Raw genomic sequence first — 19,192 nt, forward strand, 5'->3', positions numbered from 1 at the left:
ACTGTCTCATCCATGAGAGTCCAATGAATAAGTTAGTTGGTTAAGATTAATCATATTTTCCTTAACTTCTAAAAGATTTCAAAGTAATAGAAGGCTTTTGTATAACATTGGGAGTCAGGAAATTTCTAGCTTTGGTTCTGTTAACTAATTCTGCGATCTTAGGTAACTCAATCTCTCTGAGACTTAAATTTCTTCATCTGAAAAAGAGAGGGTGGTTCAGATGATTTTAAAGGGCCATTTGCAACCCTAAAAAACAAATTTGAAGCTTTGCAAAAACAAGATGACAACAATTGGACAAAATCCACCTGGCCGCTGAAGGTGTCCCTAGTGAGTAATACATGGTCAATGATTATTCTTGTAGCAATTATAACTACTTTAAATTCTAAGATGGTTTTTAATGTAACTTGAACTGTATGGCAGCACTGCCCAAAGCAGGATAGAACGAATTCACTTGAATTATACATAATTTAAATTATGTTTCCTCAGCACTTTTTGGCTCTAATACCCAGGGAGATCTGACCATCTCAGTTGGAAATGTAGTTGTCTGAGAAGAATATTTGAATTGCATTGGCATACTTTTAATAGATACTAACAAATATTTCAAAAATTTCTTCTTCCTGATATATGTCAAAAAAGAAAAAAATATTGAGAATATGAAAGTACTAATTGTAAGAGATTAAAAATTTTAGACTCGAAGTTGGGAGAGCATTTGTATCCTTAGGCACTTAGTGCAAATATAAGGAAGTCAAATGAAAGCAGTAGTAGTGTTCTAGGCTTTTTCCACTATTTTTTCCAATTTGGGTATTAAAAATTCCAATTAAATGGGACAATTACCTTCTCTCTCTGCATTTTTTCTTGTTAAGGGTTGCCTTCAATTGGATGTTTTTATTTTTTATTTATTAGTTCTTATTTATTAAGGAAGCTCACAGGAAGTCAAGACTGGAATATAGTCAAGACTATTCAAAATGGCTTTAGGTGAGTGAGCACCTATGTAATATCAGATTCAACCCAATTTTATTACTTATTTCCATAAGTAGGAAACACAAAGTATGGATGAAGACTTAACAAATTAGGAGAAATGTGGTCTCAAATTGATTGCTTTTTATCCATTCTCACCTGATTTATTACTAAAATACAGTATGTTTTCTCAAGAAATTAAAATCAATAGCAAGTGAAATCAGAATGCTATGAAAAACAAGGTAGCAATGAACTGATGGTACAAATTACAAAGCAAGTTATAAGGCAACAACCTTCAGTAAGGTTGAGGCAACATTTAATAGTACACAGGAAAAGACATGTCTAAATGCAATAGTTAATACATTTGTTGTTTATTTGATAACAGATAATTGGCTTGTCATATGGAAAAAAATATTTTACACCAATTGTGAATCTGTGTCCATAGTCAAACTATTTCTATCCTTAACCTTATTACAAGTACATAGGTTTGACTGATAGGTTTTCACTTTTCAATGCTGGTTTTAAGGATTATTGATGTTTTGCTTGAAACCCCAAGGAGCGACCATTTGTTTTGGACAACTTTAGGCAATTTTCACAAAGCCAGAGAAGGCTGCTGATAAAGGGAAACTGGGATTGCAATCAAAACAGATGAAATAACCAATAATCCTGTTTTGGCACAATTATTCACCAACACTCTCATTAGGGGCCTACAGTGATCCTTGCTCTGGAAGGGTGAATGTTCATTTAAATTACAAATGTCTGTGCCTTCTCAAACCAACAATAAGTTTCAAGCTGTCTTAAATAATTTCAACTTACTTCAGATCCTCTCTCTCCTTTTAGTCCTCGTTCACCCTGGTCACCTGGCTCACCCTTTAACAGGAAACCAAATAGAAATCACATATGAAGCAGGGACAAAATGAGATATATAAACATCAATTTTTTGTCAATGCCAGAATTACAAAGAGTATTTTCAAAACATACTGGGGGTCCTTGATGTCCAGCAGCACCTCTTGGTCCTGGTAAACCCACATGACCCTAGGAAGAAATGATTATATTATTAAAGTAAATAGAGACATGTAACTTAGAGAATAGAGTAGTATCACTTAAAATGGTAGCAAAATGTTACAAAATGCAATTTAAATGTAATAAATCATTATTTTCTCTCAGAAATGTTATAGAACACAATGTCCAATAGATATTATGATAACTGAGAAAGAATGGAAAGTGTAGTTTTGTTTTGCACATAGGTTAATGTAGTAGAGTGAATGAAGATTCTATGTGCTAATCCACATAACCTGTGAATATGATCTCATTTGGAAAAAGGGTCTTTGCAGGTATCATTGAGTTAGTAATCTTAAAAAGATATTATCCTGAATTGTCTATGACAAGTACCCTTAAAAGAGAGAGAGAGACAAACAATAAAGGAGCGGGCCTCGTGAAGACAGAGGCAGGCACTGGAGTGTCTGGGGCCACCAGGAGACCTGTCAACCACCAGAAGCCAGAAGAGGAAAGGAAGGATTCTCCTCTAGGGCCTGTGGGAGGGAGCATGGTCTGCTATTCTTCAATTTCAGGTTCCTGGTATTTGGAACTATGAGAGAATAAATTTCTATTTTTTAAACCACCCAGTTTACAGTAATTTTGTTCAGTAAATTCATACGGTAAATGACCATAGGAATAGAAAGTTTGCGAACAAATTTCTTTCTTCAACCTATTCTCACTGTGGAAGTAAACTATGGTCTCCATTTTTACAAATTAAATTCATACCACTTCAATAGATCTATTGAATTGAAAACTGGGAGTTGTTATTGTATCTAATGCCAAGGCACATCACGTGACTTTGATATTCAGCAACCTATCATTACCCTAGTCCTCCTAAGAAGGAATGCTAACCTACCACATTTCCCTTTTCAAGTGTTTAAATAGAAACTAGCAACAACCCAAGGGCATGTCAGAATATGCATGAAGAATTCTGCATGTAATCTCTTTTATCCCCTTCCCTACTGTCCTCTTTGCTTCAGAATTCTTTCTTCCTACTCTCTGTGTATTACAGAAAGAATGCCATAGGCTCATCTCCTTTTTCTGGACTAGGAGAATTAAGGATTGTCCACATAGGCTAACAATATTTATCTTATAGAAAGATCAGTTGAAGCCTTCTTTGTTTGCATTCTTTGAGGCCAATGTTTATGGTTTTAAGATCCAATTCCCTGGGCGCCTGGGTGGCTCAGTGGGTTAAGCCACTGCCTTCAGCTCAGGTCATGATCTCAGGGTCCTGGGATCAAGTCCCGCATAGGGCTCTCTGCTCAGCAGGGAGCCTGCTTCCTCCTCTCTCTCTCTGCCTGCCTCTCTGCCTACTTGTGGTCTCTCTCTGTCAAATAAATAAATAAAATCTTTAAAAAAAAAAAAAAGATCCAATTTCCTTAGGGAATTTGGGTAAATTGGAAGGGGAGGTGAACCATGAGAGACTATGGACTCTGAAAAACAGTCTGAGGGGTTTGAAGTGGTGGGGGGGTGGGAGGTTGGGGTACCAGGTGGTGGGTATTATAGAGGGCACGGCTTGCATGGAGCACTGGGTGTGGTGAAAAAATAATGAATACTGTTTTTCTGAAAATAAATAAATTGGAAAAAAAAATACAACTTACTGATCTAAAAAAAAAAAAAAAAAAGGAATCCTCTTTAAGAGGATGAACAGTGGGAAGAGAGAAAGGCTAGTTTGGAAAGGTTTCTATAGAACATGGACATAACTAAAGAGAATACCATTACCACACATGGCCTTACCAGTAAAACATGAGCAGAGTCAGCAATAACAGAATTAGGTCAGTCAAGAGGAAGTTTGGTACAAATAAATATAATGATTATAGGTCATTTATAAAGCATAACTCAGGAGAGAAGCTATTGATGAAAAGCTGGAGTTATAGAGTGCAGTGAGGCTGAGCATATGAGCAAACTGTAAAACTCAAAACCATCAATGTCCAATTGAATTTTCTACCTTTTTTGTCTATAGTTTACAGGGACTCTTTTAGGATGGATGATCATCAAATAGCCAATTGCTTCCTTTGGTTTTATGAAGTCTGGATATAAATCTTACTAAAAACAAATATCCTTTCTAGGAGCTTCACTATAAATCCTCTGATTCTTTCTATCATAATAAAAATTGACAAAGGCCATTTTTCTGCAGGGTTAAAAATTAAATATGCTATAGTAAATATTATAAAGTCATGTAGACAAGGTTATGGGAAATGACTGACTTGCCTCAGGATATTAGTAGTAGGATGAGCTAAATGGCCAAGGGGAGGTAGATGGTCAATTTTACGAGGGAAATGATGAATCTTGAAGGATGAATATTCCAGGCTGTAAAGTAGAAAGAAGACATTCTGGCAGAGGAGATAGCATGGGGGAATAAATGGAGATTCATCTGACAGAACATGTTAAGAGGAGAATGGATTTGAAAGGGCTATAATTAGGGATAGGGAGTCTAATTAAAAAGTTATTAAAGTAATTCAGGCAAAAATGAGGAAACCTAAACTAACGTAGGGCAATTTTAAAATTTAATTTTAAAATTACAGAAAAGCAAATATTTAAAAATTTTACCTGAGGCTAAAACAGAATCATCTAACTAAATGAAGCATATTTCCCCTATATGAATCAACCTTGTGCTTGGGAAAGCTTGGCAGGGGACAAGTGTGTATATTTCATGGCTTTCAGATATCTAAGCAATAAAATTACTGTGGCTGTCTGGCTCAAGATGGCTTGTTTAGAATAAAAACAGCAACAAATAATGAAATGACCTCTAAAACCTAAGGATATAGGGTAGAATAAGACAGAAAGGAAGATGTGGATCAAACTAATTCATGAAATATCCACAGCTGAAAACTTCAGAAGTATTTATGGAATGAGGAAGGAGAAACAGATTCCACAGTAGCCCTAGAAGAAGTTCTCTGATGAAGGATTTCTGAATAAGGTGTGACTATCCAGAGTGAGGCAGGCAGGGTTTTTCTTCTGCTCGCCAGGTGAAGAGATTGTCTTCTTCTTCCAAAAGAATAGTTACCTGTTTTTTTGGCAGTAAATTTGCTGGTTTAGCTACCAAATGTTTTGTAGTTGGTAGAGGCCAAAAGAAGGTATTTCAAGAACCTGATTTTCCCGAGAATGTGTCAAGTTATGCACAGCAAAAACTAAGGATGTTTAAGATGCTTCTCAAATTATTCTGGAAGCAGTGGGTTGACTTTTCAACCCAAAGAAAACCCATTTTCAAGTAAATACACTGGATTCTTTAGATTAATAAACACTTATAGATACAAATGTTACATAAATTTGAAAGAGAATATATGTATAATGTTTTAAAAATGCTTCTCTAAAAATAGAAGAAATGCAAGATGGTCACCACAACAATTTCACAAACATTTAGAGCTACCTTCAACATTTGCTTTAAAGAGAATTTTAGGAACTGAAAGTTGATTTTTCAGATTTCAAGTTTGAGAAAATCGATTTTTTGATGATAATTATGTACCTACCAGCTTGTTCATTGAATCTGGCTATTTAAATCTTCATTTCAGATATGATTACTGAAATTTTATATGAGAGGTGCATATCGGCTCAAAAATGAACGATGGTTATATACATATTATATACAATTATGTACAAAGCTCAAAACAAAACATTGTATAAGAAAGAGAGAAGTCATACTCAAATTGGAGAGCCAAGAGATCTGCACTTAACAATAATTAGCAAAATATCAGTAACAGAAGATGGTAAACTATTTCTGTTGAATAATTTTTATAAATAATAAGTATTATAGGACTACAGAATAGGAAAATATTCCTGTTAAAGTGAGTTGTGAAAAAAGGAGTTTGAACTAGCATATAAAAGATAGATGGGATTTAGGTAAATAAAGATTGGATAATACTGTAAGTAGGCACAGAATGCTGTGAGCAAAGGAACGACATAGAAACTATAGGAGGAGAGCTAGCAGTGACTATTTTGTTTAGCTATTGACACTGTAAACAGGAAGAAAAGTGAGATGAGGCAAGAATACACAACATCTTAAACACAAATGTGCTAATAAAAAATGACACAAAATAAATTCTACACTTAGCCTAATATAATTTTGGCTGATGAAGTTGGTCTCATAAAATACTTCTAAGAATGAAAGAGGACAAGAACTGACAGAAGGCATGAGAATATGACATTCATTCTCCCATTTGACAACTCCATTGAATTCCTGCTGTACACCAGGAACATTATGTTCTAGAAATTTGGGATATGATGAAGAAGCCAGAAAAGAGTATTATTTTCATTGATCTTACTTTTTGTTAGGGAAAAATAGGCAATGAACAAACAAACAAAACTTACACAAATGTATAAAAAAAAGAGGTAAGAAAATATAGATAGCATTAAATATGTTATAAAGGGAGGGATAGAAAGGACAGTTAGAGAAGGTCTTTCAGGATGTAACACTTCAGCTGAGATATGAATGATGAGGAAAAAACAGCAATAGGAGAAGATGAAGATGATTTTAAAAAGAAGGAACAGAAAGTACAAACAGCTAGGCTTGTTCTAGGATCAAAACCACAAGATGTTACTAGTAACTCAGTGATGCTTATTTTCTTTTGAAACTGAGAAAGATCACAGAGAACACTAATTAGAATTAGAAGCAGGGTGTGAAATTTGCTGTATTTACCTTATAGCCCTCTCCTCCAGGCTCTCCTCTCTCTCCTTGTTCTCCAACAGGACCCTACAGAGACCATGTGCAAAAATAATCAATTTCACAGCTGGATCCAAGTATTCGTGAATGCAGATAATATAGTTAGTGCAGAATTTTTTTTCCAAAAATATGAAACCGAATATATAATTATTTGCTTAGATCCACTAAATAATTTCAAATGATTGGATTTCAACAATACCAAGAATATCATAAGCATGGAATTATTTAAAGAGAATCTCATAATGATTTTGCAAGGAAAAATATTAAAAAAATGAAGTCCACTTAATATAAATTTTCAGATGGATAGGCATATTTTTTGAAATACAGTTGACATACAATATTATATTATTTTTCAAGCATATGACACAGTGATTCAATATTTATACACATTATGAAGTGATCACCAGAATATCACCATATGTCACCATCTGTCACCATATGTAGTTATTATAATATTACTGATCATATGTACTATGTTGTATTTTACATTACATTCCCATGACTTATTTATTTTATAACTAGAAGTTTGTAACTCTTAATCCCCTTCACCAATTTCAGCCATCTCTCTGCATGGTCCTCTCTGGACAGTTTGTTCTGTGATTTATGAGTCTGTTTCTGTTTTGTTTTTTAGACTCCAAATACAAGTAAAATCATACAGTATTTTTTTCTAATTTATTTCACTTAGCATAATGCCCTCTAGGTACACCCATATTGTCACAAATGGCAAGATTTCACTCCTTTTTATGGTTGAGTTATATCACATTGTGTGTGTGTGTGTGTGTGTGTGTGTGTGTTTGCCGCACATACTACATCTTCTTTATCCATTCATCTATCAGTAAACACTTAGGCTGTTTCCATATCTTGGCTATTGTAAGTAATGCTGCAATGAACATATAGGTGCATGTATCTTTTCAATGTTTTTCATTTCCTTCAGATAAATATCTGTAAGTCAAATAGCTGGGTCATACATTATTTCTATTTTTAATTTCTTAAGGAATCTCCATACTGTTTTAAATAGTGGCTATACCTATTTACATTCCCACCAACAGTTCATGAGGGTTACTTTTTACCCCACACCCTTGCCAAGATTCATTCATTCTTTCTTTCTTTCTCTTCTACTTCTTTTTCTTCTTCTTCTTTTTTGGATACTAGTCATTCTGACAGCAGTGAGATGAAATCTCATTGTGATTCCGATTTGTATTTCCCTGATTAGTGATGTTGAGCATCTTTTCATGTGTCACTTGGCCTTCTGTATGTTTTCTTTGGAAAAATACTTATTCAGGTTCTCTATCCATTTTTTAAAAATCAGATTGTTTTATTGGTGTTGAATTGTATGAGTTCTTTGTGTATTTTGGATAGTAATCTTTTATCAGGTATATCATTTATAAATATCTTCTCCTATTTATAAGGCTGCCTTTTTGTTTTTGATGGTTTTCTTTACTGTGAAAAAGCTTTTTAGTTTGATATAATACCAGTTGTTTATTTTGTTTTAATTTTTTATTTCTTTTCAGCATAACAGCATTCATTGTTTTTGCACCACACCCAGTGCTCCATGCAATCCGTGCCCTCTCCAATACCCACCACCTAGTTCCCCCAACCTCCCACCCCTTCAAAACCCTCAGATTGTTTTTCAGAGTCCATAGTCTCTCATGGTTCACATCCCCTTCCAATTTCCCTCAACTCCCTTCTCCTCTCCATCTCCCCCTGTCCTCCATGCTACCTGTTATGTTCCACAAATAAGTGAAACCATATGATAATTGACTCTCTCTGCCTGACTTATTTCACTCAGCATAATCTCTTCCAGTCCCATCCATGTTGCTACAAAAGTTGGGTATTCATCCTTTCTGATGGAGGCATAATACTCTATAGCGTATACAGACCACATCTTCCTTATCCATTCGTTCGTTGAAGGGCATTGTGGTTCTTTCCACAGTTTGGCAACCGTGGCCATTGCTGCTATAAACATTGGGGTACAGATGGCCCTTCTTTTCACTACTTCTGTATCTTTGGGATAAATACCCAGTAGTGCAATTTCAGGGTCATAGAGAAGCTCTATTTTTAATTTCTTGAGGAATCGCCACACTGTTCTCCAAAGTGGCTGCACCAACTTGTATTCCCACCAAAAGTGTAAGAGGGTTCCCCTTTCTCCGCATCCCCTCCAATACATGTTGTTTCCTGTCTTGCTAATTTTGGCCATTCTAACTGGTGTAAGGTGATATCTCAATGTGGTTTTAATTTGAATCTCCCTGATGGCTAGTGATGATGAACATTTTTTCATGTGTCTGATAGCCATTTGTATGTCTTCATTGGAGAAGTGTCTGTTCATAACTTCTGCCCATTTTTTGTATGATTGTCTGTTTTGTGTGTGTTGAGTTTGAGGAGTTCTTTATAGATCCTGGATATCAACCTTTTGTCTGTACTGTCATTTGCAAGTATCTTCTCCCATTCCGTGGGTTGCCTCTTAGTTTTGTTGACTGTTTCCTTTGCTGTGCAGAAGCTTTTGATCTTGATGAGTCCCAAAAGTTCATTTTTGCTTTTGTTTCCTTTGCCTTTGGAGACATATCTTGAAAGAAGTTGCTGTGGCTGATATCGAAGAGATTCCTGCCTATGTTCTCCTCTAGGATTCTGATGGATTCCTGTCTCACGTTGAGAGCAGAGATCAATGAGATAGAAACCAGAGATACAGTAGAATGTATCAATGAAACTAGAAGCTGGTTTTTTGAAAGAATCAATAAGATCAATAAACCATTGGCTACACTAATCCAAAAGAAAAGAGAGAAAGCCCAAATTAATAAAATTATGAATGAAAAGGGAGAGATCACAACTAACACCATGGAAGTAGAAACAATAATCAGAAGTTATTATCAACAGTTATATGCCAATAAGCTAAGCAACCTAGATGAAATGGATGCATTCCTGGAAAACTATAAACTCCCAAAATTGAACCAGGAAGAAATTGACAACCTGAATAGACTGATATCTGTAACGAGATTGAAGCAGTGATCAAAAACCTCCCAAAAATCAAGAGCCCAGGACCTGATGGATTCCCTGGGGAATTCTACCAAACTTTCAAAGAAGAAATAACACCTATTCTCCTGAAACTGTTTCAAAAAATTAAAGCAGAAGGAAAACTTCCAGACTCTTTTTATGAAGCCAGCATTACCCTGATTCCCAAACCAGGCAAAGACCCTACCAAATAGAATTTCAGACCAATATCACTGATGAATATGGATGCTAAGATTCTCAACAAGATCCTAGCAAAGAGGATCCAACAGCGCATTAAAAAGATTATCCACCGAGGAGTCAAGATGGCGGAGAAGTAGCAGGCTGAGACTACCTCAGCTAGCAGGAGATCAGCTAGAGAGCTTATCTAAAGATTGCAAACACCTGCAAATCCATCGGCAGATCGAAGAGAAGAAGAACAGCAATCCTAGAAACAGAAAAACAACCACTTTCTGAAAGGTAGGACTGGCAGAGAAGTAAATCCAAAGCGACGGGAAGATAGACCCCGGGGGGAGGGGCCGGCTCCCGGCAAGCGGCGGAGCAACGGAGCACAAAATCAGGACTTTTAAAAGTCTGTTCCGCTGAGGGACATCGCTCCGGAGGCTAAACCGGGGCGAAGCCCACACGGGGTCGGCGTGACCTCAGGTCCCGCGGGGTCACAGAAGGATCGGGGGTGTCTGAGTGTCGCAGAGCTTGCGGATATTGGAACGGGAAAGCCGGCTGCAGAGACAGAGTCGACAGTAAGCTCGCAGCTCGGAGTTGCCTTGAACCGGTCGCAAGCTTGGTGAGCTCGGAGCGCGGCCGGAGGTTGGGCAGACGCGAGTTACTAGGAGCTGTTCGCTGAGGGCGCACAGGGAAGCGGGGCCCTGGGCTCTCGGCTCCTCCGGGCCGGAGACCAGGAGGCCGCCATTTGTATTCCCGTCCTCCGGAACTCTACGGAAAGCGCTCAGGGAACAAAAGCTCCTGAAAGCAAAGCCGAGCAGGTCACTCAGCCCGGCCCCTGGTAAGGGCGGTGTAATTCCGCCTGGGGCAAAGACACTTGAGAATCACTACACCAGGCCCCTCCCCCAGAAGATCAACAAGAAATCCAGGCAAGACCAAGTTCACCTACCAAGGAGTGCAGTTTCAATACCAAGGAGAGAGCAGCAGAATTCCAGAGGAGGAGAAAACAAACCACGGAACTCATGGCTTTCTGCCTGTGATTTTTTAGTCTTGCAGTTAATTTAATTTTTTCTTTTTCATTTTTTATTCTCTTCTTCTGCTAAAATTTTTTATAACTTTTACCCTTTTCTTTTTTAACGTTTTTTAACTAGATTATCTAATATATATATTTTTTCTTTTTTATACTTTCCTTTATTCATTTTCTTTTTTTTTAATTCTTTTTTTTCTTTCTTTCTTTTTGAACCTCTTTTTATCCCCAAATCAGAAGAGATCCTAATCTCTTCAATCTTTTTTTTTCTTAATTCTTTTTTAAATTCTTGATTGAATTTTTAATTCAATCTCTTTTTTTTAATTCTTTTTTTCTTTTTTTTCTTTCTTTCTTTTTGAACCTCTTTTTATCCCCAAATCAGAAGAGATCCCAATCAGAAGAGATTGGGAGATCCCAATCAAAGGAGATCCCAATCAGAGGAGATCCCTCACCCAATCGTGAGGGGGGAGAAATCCCCCCTCACGATTTGGGATCTCTTCTGATTTGGTTAAAGCATATTTTCCTGTGATTGTTGCCACCCTTTTAGTATTTTACTTGCTCCTTCATATACTCTTAGCTGGACAAAATGACAAGGCGGAAAAATTCACAACAAAAAAAAGAACAAGAGGCAGTACCGAAGGCTAGGGACCTAATCAATACAGACATTGGTACTATGTCAGATCTAGAGTTCAAAATGACAATTCTCAAGGTTATAGCCGGGCTTGAAAAAGGCATGGAAGATATTAGAGAAACCCTCTCCAGAGATATAAAAGCCCTTTCTGGAGAAATAAAAGAACTAAAATCTAACCAAGTTGAAATAAAAAAAGCTATTAATGAAGTTCAATCAAAAATGGAGGCTCTCACTGCTAGGATAAATGAGGCAGAAGAAAGAATTAGCGATATAGAAGACCAAATGACAGAGAATAAAGAAGCTGAGCAAAAGAGGGACAAACAGCTACTGGACCATGAGGGGAGAATTCGAGAGATAAGTGACACCATAAGACAAAACAACATTAGAATAATTGGGATTCCAGAAGAAGAAGAAAGAGAGAGGGGAGCAGAAGGTGTACTGGAGAGAATTATTGGGGAGAATTTCCCCAATATGGCAAAGGGAACGAGCATCAAAATTCAGGAGGTTCAGAGAACGCCCCTCAAAATCAATAAGAATAGGCCCACACCCCGTCACCTAATAGTAAAATTTACAAGCCTTAGTGACAAAGAGAAAATCCTGAAAGCAGCCCGGGAAAAGAAATCTGTAACATACAATGGTAAAAGTATTAGATTGGCAGCTGACTTATCCACAGAGACCTGGCAGGCCAGAAAGAGCTGGCATGACATTTTCAGAGCACTAAACGAGAAAAACATGCAGCCAAGAATACTATATCCAGCTAGGCTATCATTGAAAATAGAAGGAGAGATTAAAAGCTTCCAGGACAAACAAAAACTGAAAGAATTTGCAAACACCAAACCAGCTCTACAGGAAATACTGAAAGGGGTCCTCTAAGCAAAGAGAGAGCCTACAAGTGGTAGATCAGAAAGGAACAGAGACAAAATACAGTAACAGTCACCTTACAGGCAATACAATGGCACTAAAATCATATCTCTCAATAGTTACCCTGAATGTTAATGGGCTAAATGCCCCAATCAAAAGACACAGGGTATCAGAATGGATAAAAAAACAAAACCCATCTATATGTTGCCTCCAAGAAACTCATTTTAAACCTGAAGACACCTCCAGACTTAAAGTGAGGGGGTGGAAAAGAATTTACCATGCTAATGGACATCAGAAAAAAGCAGGAGTGGCAATCCTCATATCAGATCAATTAGATTTTAAGCCAAAGACTATAATAAGAGATGAGGAAGGACACTATATCATACTCAAAGGCTCTGTCCAACAAGAAGATCTAACAATTTTAAATATCTATGCCCCCAACGTGGGCGCAGCAAACTATATAAACCAATTAATAACAAAATCAAAGAAACACATCAACAATAATACAATAATAGTAGGGGACTTTAACACCCCCCTCACTGAAATGGACAGATCATCCAAGCAAAAGATCAACAGGGAAATAAAGGCCTTAAATGATACACTGGATGAGATGGACATCACAGATATATTCAGAACATTTCATCCCAAAGCAACAGAATACACATTCTTCTCTAGTGCACATGGAACATTCTCCAGAATAGATCACATCCTCGGTCCTAAATCAGGACTCAACCGGTATCAAAAGATTGGGATCATTCCCTGCATATTTTCAGACCACAATGCTCTGAAGCTAGAACTCAACCACAAGAGGAAGTTTGGAAAGAACCCAAATACATGGAGACTAAACAGCATCCTTCTAAAGAATGAATGGGTCAACCGGGAAATTAAAGAAGAATTGAAAAAAATCATGGAAACAAATGATAATGAAAATACAACGGTTCAAAATCTGTGGGACACAACAAAGGCAGTCCTGAGAGGAAAATATATAGCGGTACAAGCTTTTCTCAAGAAACAAGAAAGGTCTCAGGTACACAACCTAACCCTACACCTAAAGGAGCTGGAGAAAGAACAAGAAAGAAACCCTAAGCCCAGCAGGAGAAGAGAAATCATAAAGATCAGAGCAGAAATCAATGAAATAGAAACCAAAAAAACAATAGAACAAATCAACGAAACTAGGAGCTGGTTCTTTTTTTTTTTTTTTTTTAAAGATTTTATTTATTTATTTGACAGAGAGAGATGACAAGCAGGCAGAGATGCAGGCAGATAGAGAGGAGGAAGCAGGCTCCCTGCTGAGCAGAGAGCCCGATGCGGGACTCGATCCCAGGACCCTGAGATCATGACCTGAGCCGAAGGCAGCAGCTTAATCCACTGAGCCACCCAGGTGCCCCTAGGAGCTGGTTCTTTGAAAGAATTAATAAAATTGATAAACCCTTGGCCAGACTTATCAAAAAGAAAAGAGAAAGGACCCAAATAAATAAAATCATGAATGAAAGAGGAGAGATCACAACTAACACCAAAGAAATACAAACTATTATAAGAACATACTATGAGCAACTCTACGCCAACAAATTTGACAATCTGGAAGAAATGGATGCATTCCTAGAAACATATAAACTACCAAAATTGAACCAGGAAGAAATAGAAAGCCTGAACAGACCCATAACCAGTAAGGAGATTGAAACAGTCATTAAAAATCTCCAAACAAACAAAAGCCCAGGGCCAGATGGCTTCCCGGGGGAATTCTACCAAACATTTAAAGAAGAACTAATTCCTATTCTCCTGAAACTGTTCCAAAAAATAGAAATGGAAGGAAAACTCCCAAACTCATTTTATGAGGCCAGCATCACCTTGATCCCAAAACCAGACAAGGATCCCATCAAAAAAGAGAGCTATAGACCAATATCCTTGATGAACACAGATGCAAAAATTCTCACCAAAATACTAGCCAATAGGATTCAACAGTACATTAAAAGGATTATTCACCACGACCAAGTGGGATTTATCCCAGGGCTGCAAGGTTGGTTCAACATCCACAAATCAGTCAATGTGATACAACACATCAATAAAAGAAAGAACAAGAACCATATGATACTCTCAATAGATGCTGAAAAAGCATTTGACAAAGTACAGCATCCCTTCCTGATCAAAACCCTTCAAAGTGTAGGGATAGAGGGCACATACCTCAATATCATCAAAGCCATCTATGAAAAACCAACTGCAAATATCATTCTCAATGGAGAAAAACTGAAAGCTTTTCCACTAAGATCAGGAACACGGCAGGGATGTCCATTATCACCACTGCTATTCAACATAGTACTAGAAGTCCTAGCCTCAGCAATCAGACAACAAAAGGAAATTAAAGGCTTCCAAATCGGCAAAGAAGAAGTCAAACTATCACTCTTCGCAGATGATATGATACTCTATGTGGAAAACCCAAAAGACTCCACTCCAAAACTGCTAGAACTTATACAGGAATTCAGTAAAGTGTCAGGATATAAGATCAATGCACAGAAATCAGTTGCATTTCTCTACACCAACAACAAGACAGAAGAAAGAGAAATTAAGGAGTCAATCCCATTTACAATTGCACCCCAAACCATAAGATACCTAGGAATAAACCTAACCAAAGAGGCTAAGAATCTATACTCAGAAAACTATAAAGTACTCATGAAAGAAATTGAGGAAGACACAAAGAAATGGAAAAATGTTCCATGCTCCTGGATTGGAAGAATAAATATTGTGAAAATGTCCTTGCTACCTAAAGCAATCTACACATTTAATGCAATTCCTATCAAAGTACCATCCATCTTTTTCAAAGAAATGGAACAAATAATTTTAAAATTTATATGGAACCAGAAAAGACCTCGAATAGCCAAAGGGATATTGAAAAACAAAGCCAAAGTTGGTGGCATCACAATTCCGGACTTCAAGCTCTATTACAAAGCTGTCATCATCAAGACAGCATGGTACTGGCACAAAAACAGACACATCGACCAATGGAACAGAATAGAGAGCCCAGAAATAGACCCTCAACTCTATGGTCAACTAATCTTCGACAAAGCAGGAAAGAATGTCCAATGGAAAAAAGACAGCCTCTTCAATAAATGGTGTTGGGAAAATTGGACAGCCACGTGCAGAAAAATGAAATTGGACCATTTCCTTACACCAAACACAAAAATAGATTCAAAATGGATTAAGGACCTCAATGTGAGAAAGGAATCCATCAAAATCCTTGAGGAGAACACAGGCAGCAACCTCTTCGACCTCAGCTGCAGCAACATCTTCCTAGGAACATCGCCAAAGGCAAGGGAAGCAAGGGCAAAAATGAACTTTTGGGATTTCATCAAAATCAAAAGCTTTTGCACAGCAAAGGAAACAGTTAACAAAACCAAAAGACAACTGACAGAATGGGAGAAGATATTTGCAAACGACATATCAGATAAAGGACTAGTGTCCAAAATCTATAAAGAACTTAACAAACTCAACACCCAAAGAACAAATAATCCATTCAAGAAATGGGCAGAGGACATGAACAGACGTTTCTGCAAAGAAGACATCCAGATGGCCAACAGACACATGAAAAAGTGCTCCATATCACTCGGCATCAGGGAAATACAAATCAAAACCACAATGAGATATCATCTCACACCAGTCAGAATGGCTAAAATCAACAAGTCAGGAAATGACAGATGCTGGAGAGGATGCGGAGAAAGGGGAACCCTCCTACACTGTTGGTGGGAATGCAAGCTGGTGCAACCACTCTCGAAAACAGTATGGAGGTTCCTCAAAATGTTGAAAATAGAACTGCCCTATGACCCAGCAATTGCACTACTGGGAATTTACCCTAAAGATACAAACGTAGTGATCCAAAGGGGCACGTGCACCTGAATGTTTATAGCAGCAATGTCCACAATAGCCATACTATGGAAAGAACCTAGATGTCCATCAACAGATGAATGGATAAAGAAGATGTGGTATATATACACAATGGAATACTATGCAGCCATCAAAAGAAACGAAATCTTGCCATTTGCGACAACATGGATGGAACTAGAGCGTATCATGCTTAGCGAAATAAGTCAAGCGGAGAAAGACAACTATCATATGATCTCCCTGATATGAGGGAGTGGTGATGCAACATGGGGGCTTAAGTGGGTAGGAGAAGAATCCATGAAACAAGATGGGATAGGGAGGGAGACAAACCATAAGTGACTCTTAATCTCATGAAACAAACTGTGGGTTGCTGGGGGGAGGGGGGTTGGGAGAATTGGGGTAGGGTTATGGACATTGGGGAGGGTATGTGCTTTTGGGTAAATTGGAAGGGGAGATGAACCATGAGAGACTATGGACTCTGAAAAACAATCTGAGGGGTTTGAAGTGGCGGGGGGGGTGGGAGGTTGGGGTACCAGGTGGTGGGTATTATAGAGGGCACAGCTTGCATGGAGCACTGGGTGTGGTGAAAAAATAATGAATACTGTTTTTGTGAAAATAAATAAATTGGAAAGTAAATAAATAAAAAAATTAAAAAAAAAAAAAAAAGATTATCCACCATGACCAGGTGGGATTCATCCCTGGGTTACAAGAATGGTTCAACATTTACAAATCAATCAATGTGATAGAACAAATTAGTAAGAGAAGAGAGAAGAACCAAATGGTCCTCTCAATTGATGCAGAAAAAGCATTTGACAAAAATCAGCATCTGTTCCTGATTAAAACACTTCAAAGTATAGGAATAGAGGGAACATTCCTGAACTTCATAAAATCTATCTATGAAAGATCCACAGCAAATATCATCCTCAATGGGAAAAAGCTTGCAGCCTTCCCGTTGAGATCAGGAACACGACAAGGATGCCCACTCTCACCACTCTTGTTCAACATAGTATTAGAAGTCCTAGCAACAGCAATCAGACAACAAAGAGAAATAAAAGGTATCCAAATTGGCAATGAAGAAGTCAAACTCTCTCTCTTCGCAGATGACATGATTCTTTATATGGAAAACCCAAAAGACTCCACCCCCAAACTACTAGAACTCATACAGCAATTCGGCAACGTGGCAGGATACAAAATCAATGTACAGAAACCAGTTGCTTTCTTATACACTAAAAATGAAAACACAGAAAGGGAAATTAGAGAATTAATTCCATTTACTATAGCACCAAGAACCATAAGATACCTGGGAGTAAACCTAACCAAAGAGGTACAGGAACTGTACTCGAGGAACTACAGAACACTCATGAAAGAAATTGAAGAAAACACAAAAAGATGGAAGACCATCCCATGCTCTTGGATCAGAAGAATAAACATTGTTAAAATGTCTATACTGCCTAGAGCAATCTATACTTCTAATGCCATTCCGATCAAAATTCCACTGGTATTTTTCAAAGAGCTGGAGCAAATAATCCTAAAATTCGTATGGAATCAGAAGAGACACCGAATCACTAAGGAAATGTTGAAAAACAAAAATAAAACTGGCAGTAGGCATCACGTTACCTTTCAAGTTTTACTACAAAGCTGTGATCACCAAGACAGCATGGTACTGGCTGTGATCACCAAGACAGCATGGTACTGGCATAAAAACAGACACAAAGACCAGTGGAACAGAGTAGGGAGCCCAGATATGGACCCTCAATGCTATGGTCAAATAATCTTCTACAAAACAGGAAAAAATATACAGTGGAAAAAAGACAGTCTCTTCAATAAATGGTGCTGGGAAAACTGGACAGCTATATGTAGAAGAATGAAACTCAACCATTCTCTTACCCTGTACACAAACATAAACTCAAAATGGATAAAAGAACAACTATTTATTTTTGCTTCTATTGCCTTTGCCTGAGGAGAGAGATCCCAAAAAATATTCCTAAGACTGATGTGCAAGAGTTTATTCCTGTTTTCTTTTGGAATTCTTATGACTTCTGGTCTTATACTTAGGCCTTTAATTCATTTTTAGTTTATTTTTGTACATAGTGGGAAAAGGTGGTCCAGTTTCACTCTTCCACATGTATTGTCCGGTTTTTCCAACATTATTTATGGAAAAGACTATCTTTCTCCCACTGTATATTCTTGCCACTTTTGTCATAGATTAATTGATCGTAGAAGTGTGTTTATTTCTGGGCTCTCTATTCTGTTCCATTGATATATGTATGTATTTTTGTGCCCGTACTGTACTGTTTCAATAACCACAGCCAGTACTGTACTGTTTTGATAACCACAGCCTTGAATCAGGCAGCATGATACCTACAGCTTTGTTCTTCTTTCTCAAGATTGTTTTGGCTATTTAGGGTCTTGTCATTCCATACAAGTTTTAGGGTCATTTGTTCTAGCTCTATGAAAAACTCTGTTGGAATTTTGCTAGGAATTGTATTGCATCTATAGGCTTCTTTGGATAGTATGAACATCTTAACCATATTAATTCTTCCAACCCATGAACATGGTTTTTTGTCATTTCTAGTTCTTTCATCAATGTCTTACAGTTTCCAGAATATAGGTCTTTTACCTCCTTGGTTAAACTTATTTCTAGAGATTTTATTATTTTTGACTCAATTTGTGGGTGGGATTGTTTTCTTAATTTCTTCTTCTGATAGTTTGTTATTACTATATGGAAATGCAGTAGTTTTCTGCATATTAATTTTGTATCCTGAAACTTTATTCAATTAATTTAGGAGTTGTAATAGCTTTTTGGGAAATATTTATTTTCCATTTATAGTACAATGTCACCTGCAAATATTGACAGTTTTACTTTTGTTTTACCAATGTGGATATTTTTTCTTTCTTTTTCTTCTTTGATTGCTATGGCTAGGATTTCTAGAACTGTATTGAATAGAAGTGGTGAGAGTAGGCATCTTTCTATTGTTCC

General features: G+C 37.3%; 1 protein-coding gene across 5 annotated transcripts in view; it reads right to left on the bottom strand.

Moving 5' to 3' along the window:
- The window catches only part of COL24A1 (collagen type XXIV alpha 1 chain), a 395,660-nt gene that overhangs the window by 77,202 nt on the left and 299,266 nt on the right, over nt 1–19,192 (bottom strand). For all 5 annotated transcript variants that reach the window (XR_006383188.1, XM_044238615.1, XM_044238616.1 and 2 more), the window contains 3 exons: nt 6,632–6,685; nt 1,939–1,992; nt 1,774–1,827 (listed from right to left, as the gene is read on the bottom strand). Coding sequence is in view for 4 of the 5 variants with exons in the window: in XM_044238615.1 (XP_044094550.1) it covers nt 1,774–1,827; nt 1,939–1,992; nt 6,632–6,685 (162 nt within the window). In the remaining variant the exon portion in view is untranslated. The remainder of the gene's footprint in view (nt 1–1,773; nt 1,828–1,938; nt 1,993–6,631; nt 6,686–19,192) is intronic.

Source organism: Neovison vison, chromosome 2 (genome assembly GCF_020171115.1).
Source record: "Neovison vison isolate M4711 chromosome 2, ASM_NN_V1, whole genome shotgun sequence".
Taxonomy (NCBI): Eukaryota; Metazoa; Chordata; class Mammalia; order Carnivora; family Mustelidae; genus Neogale; species Neogale vison.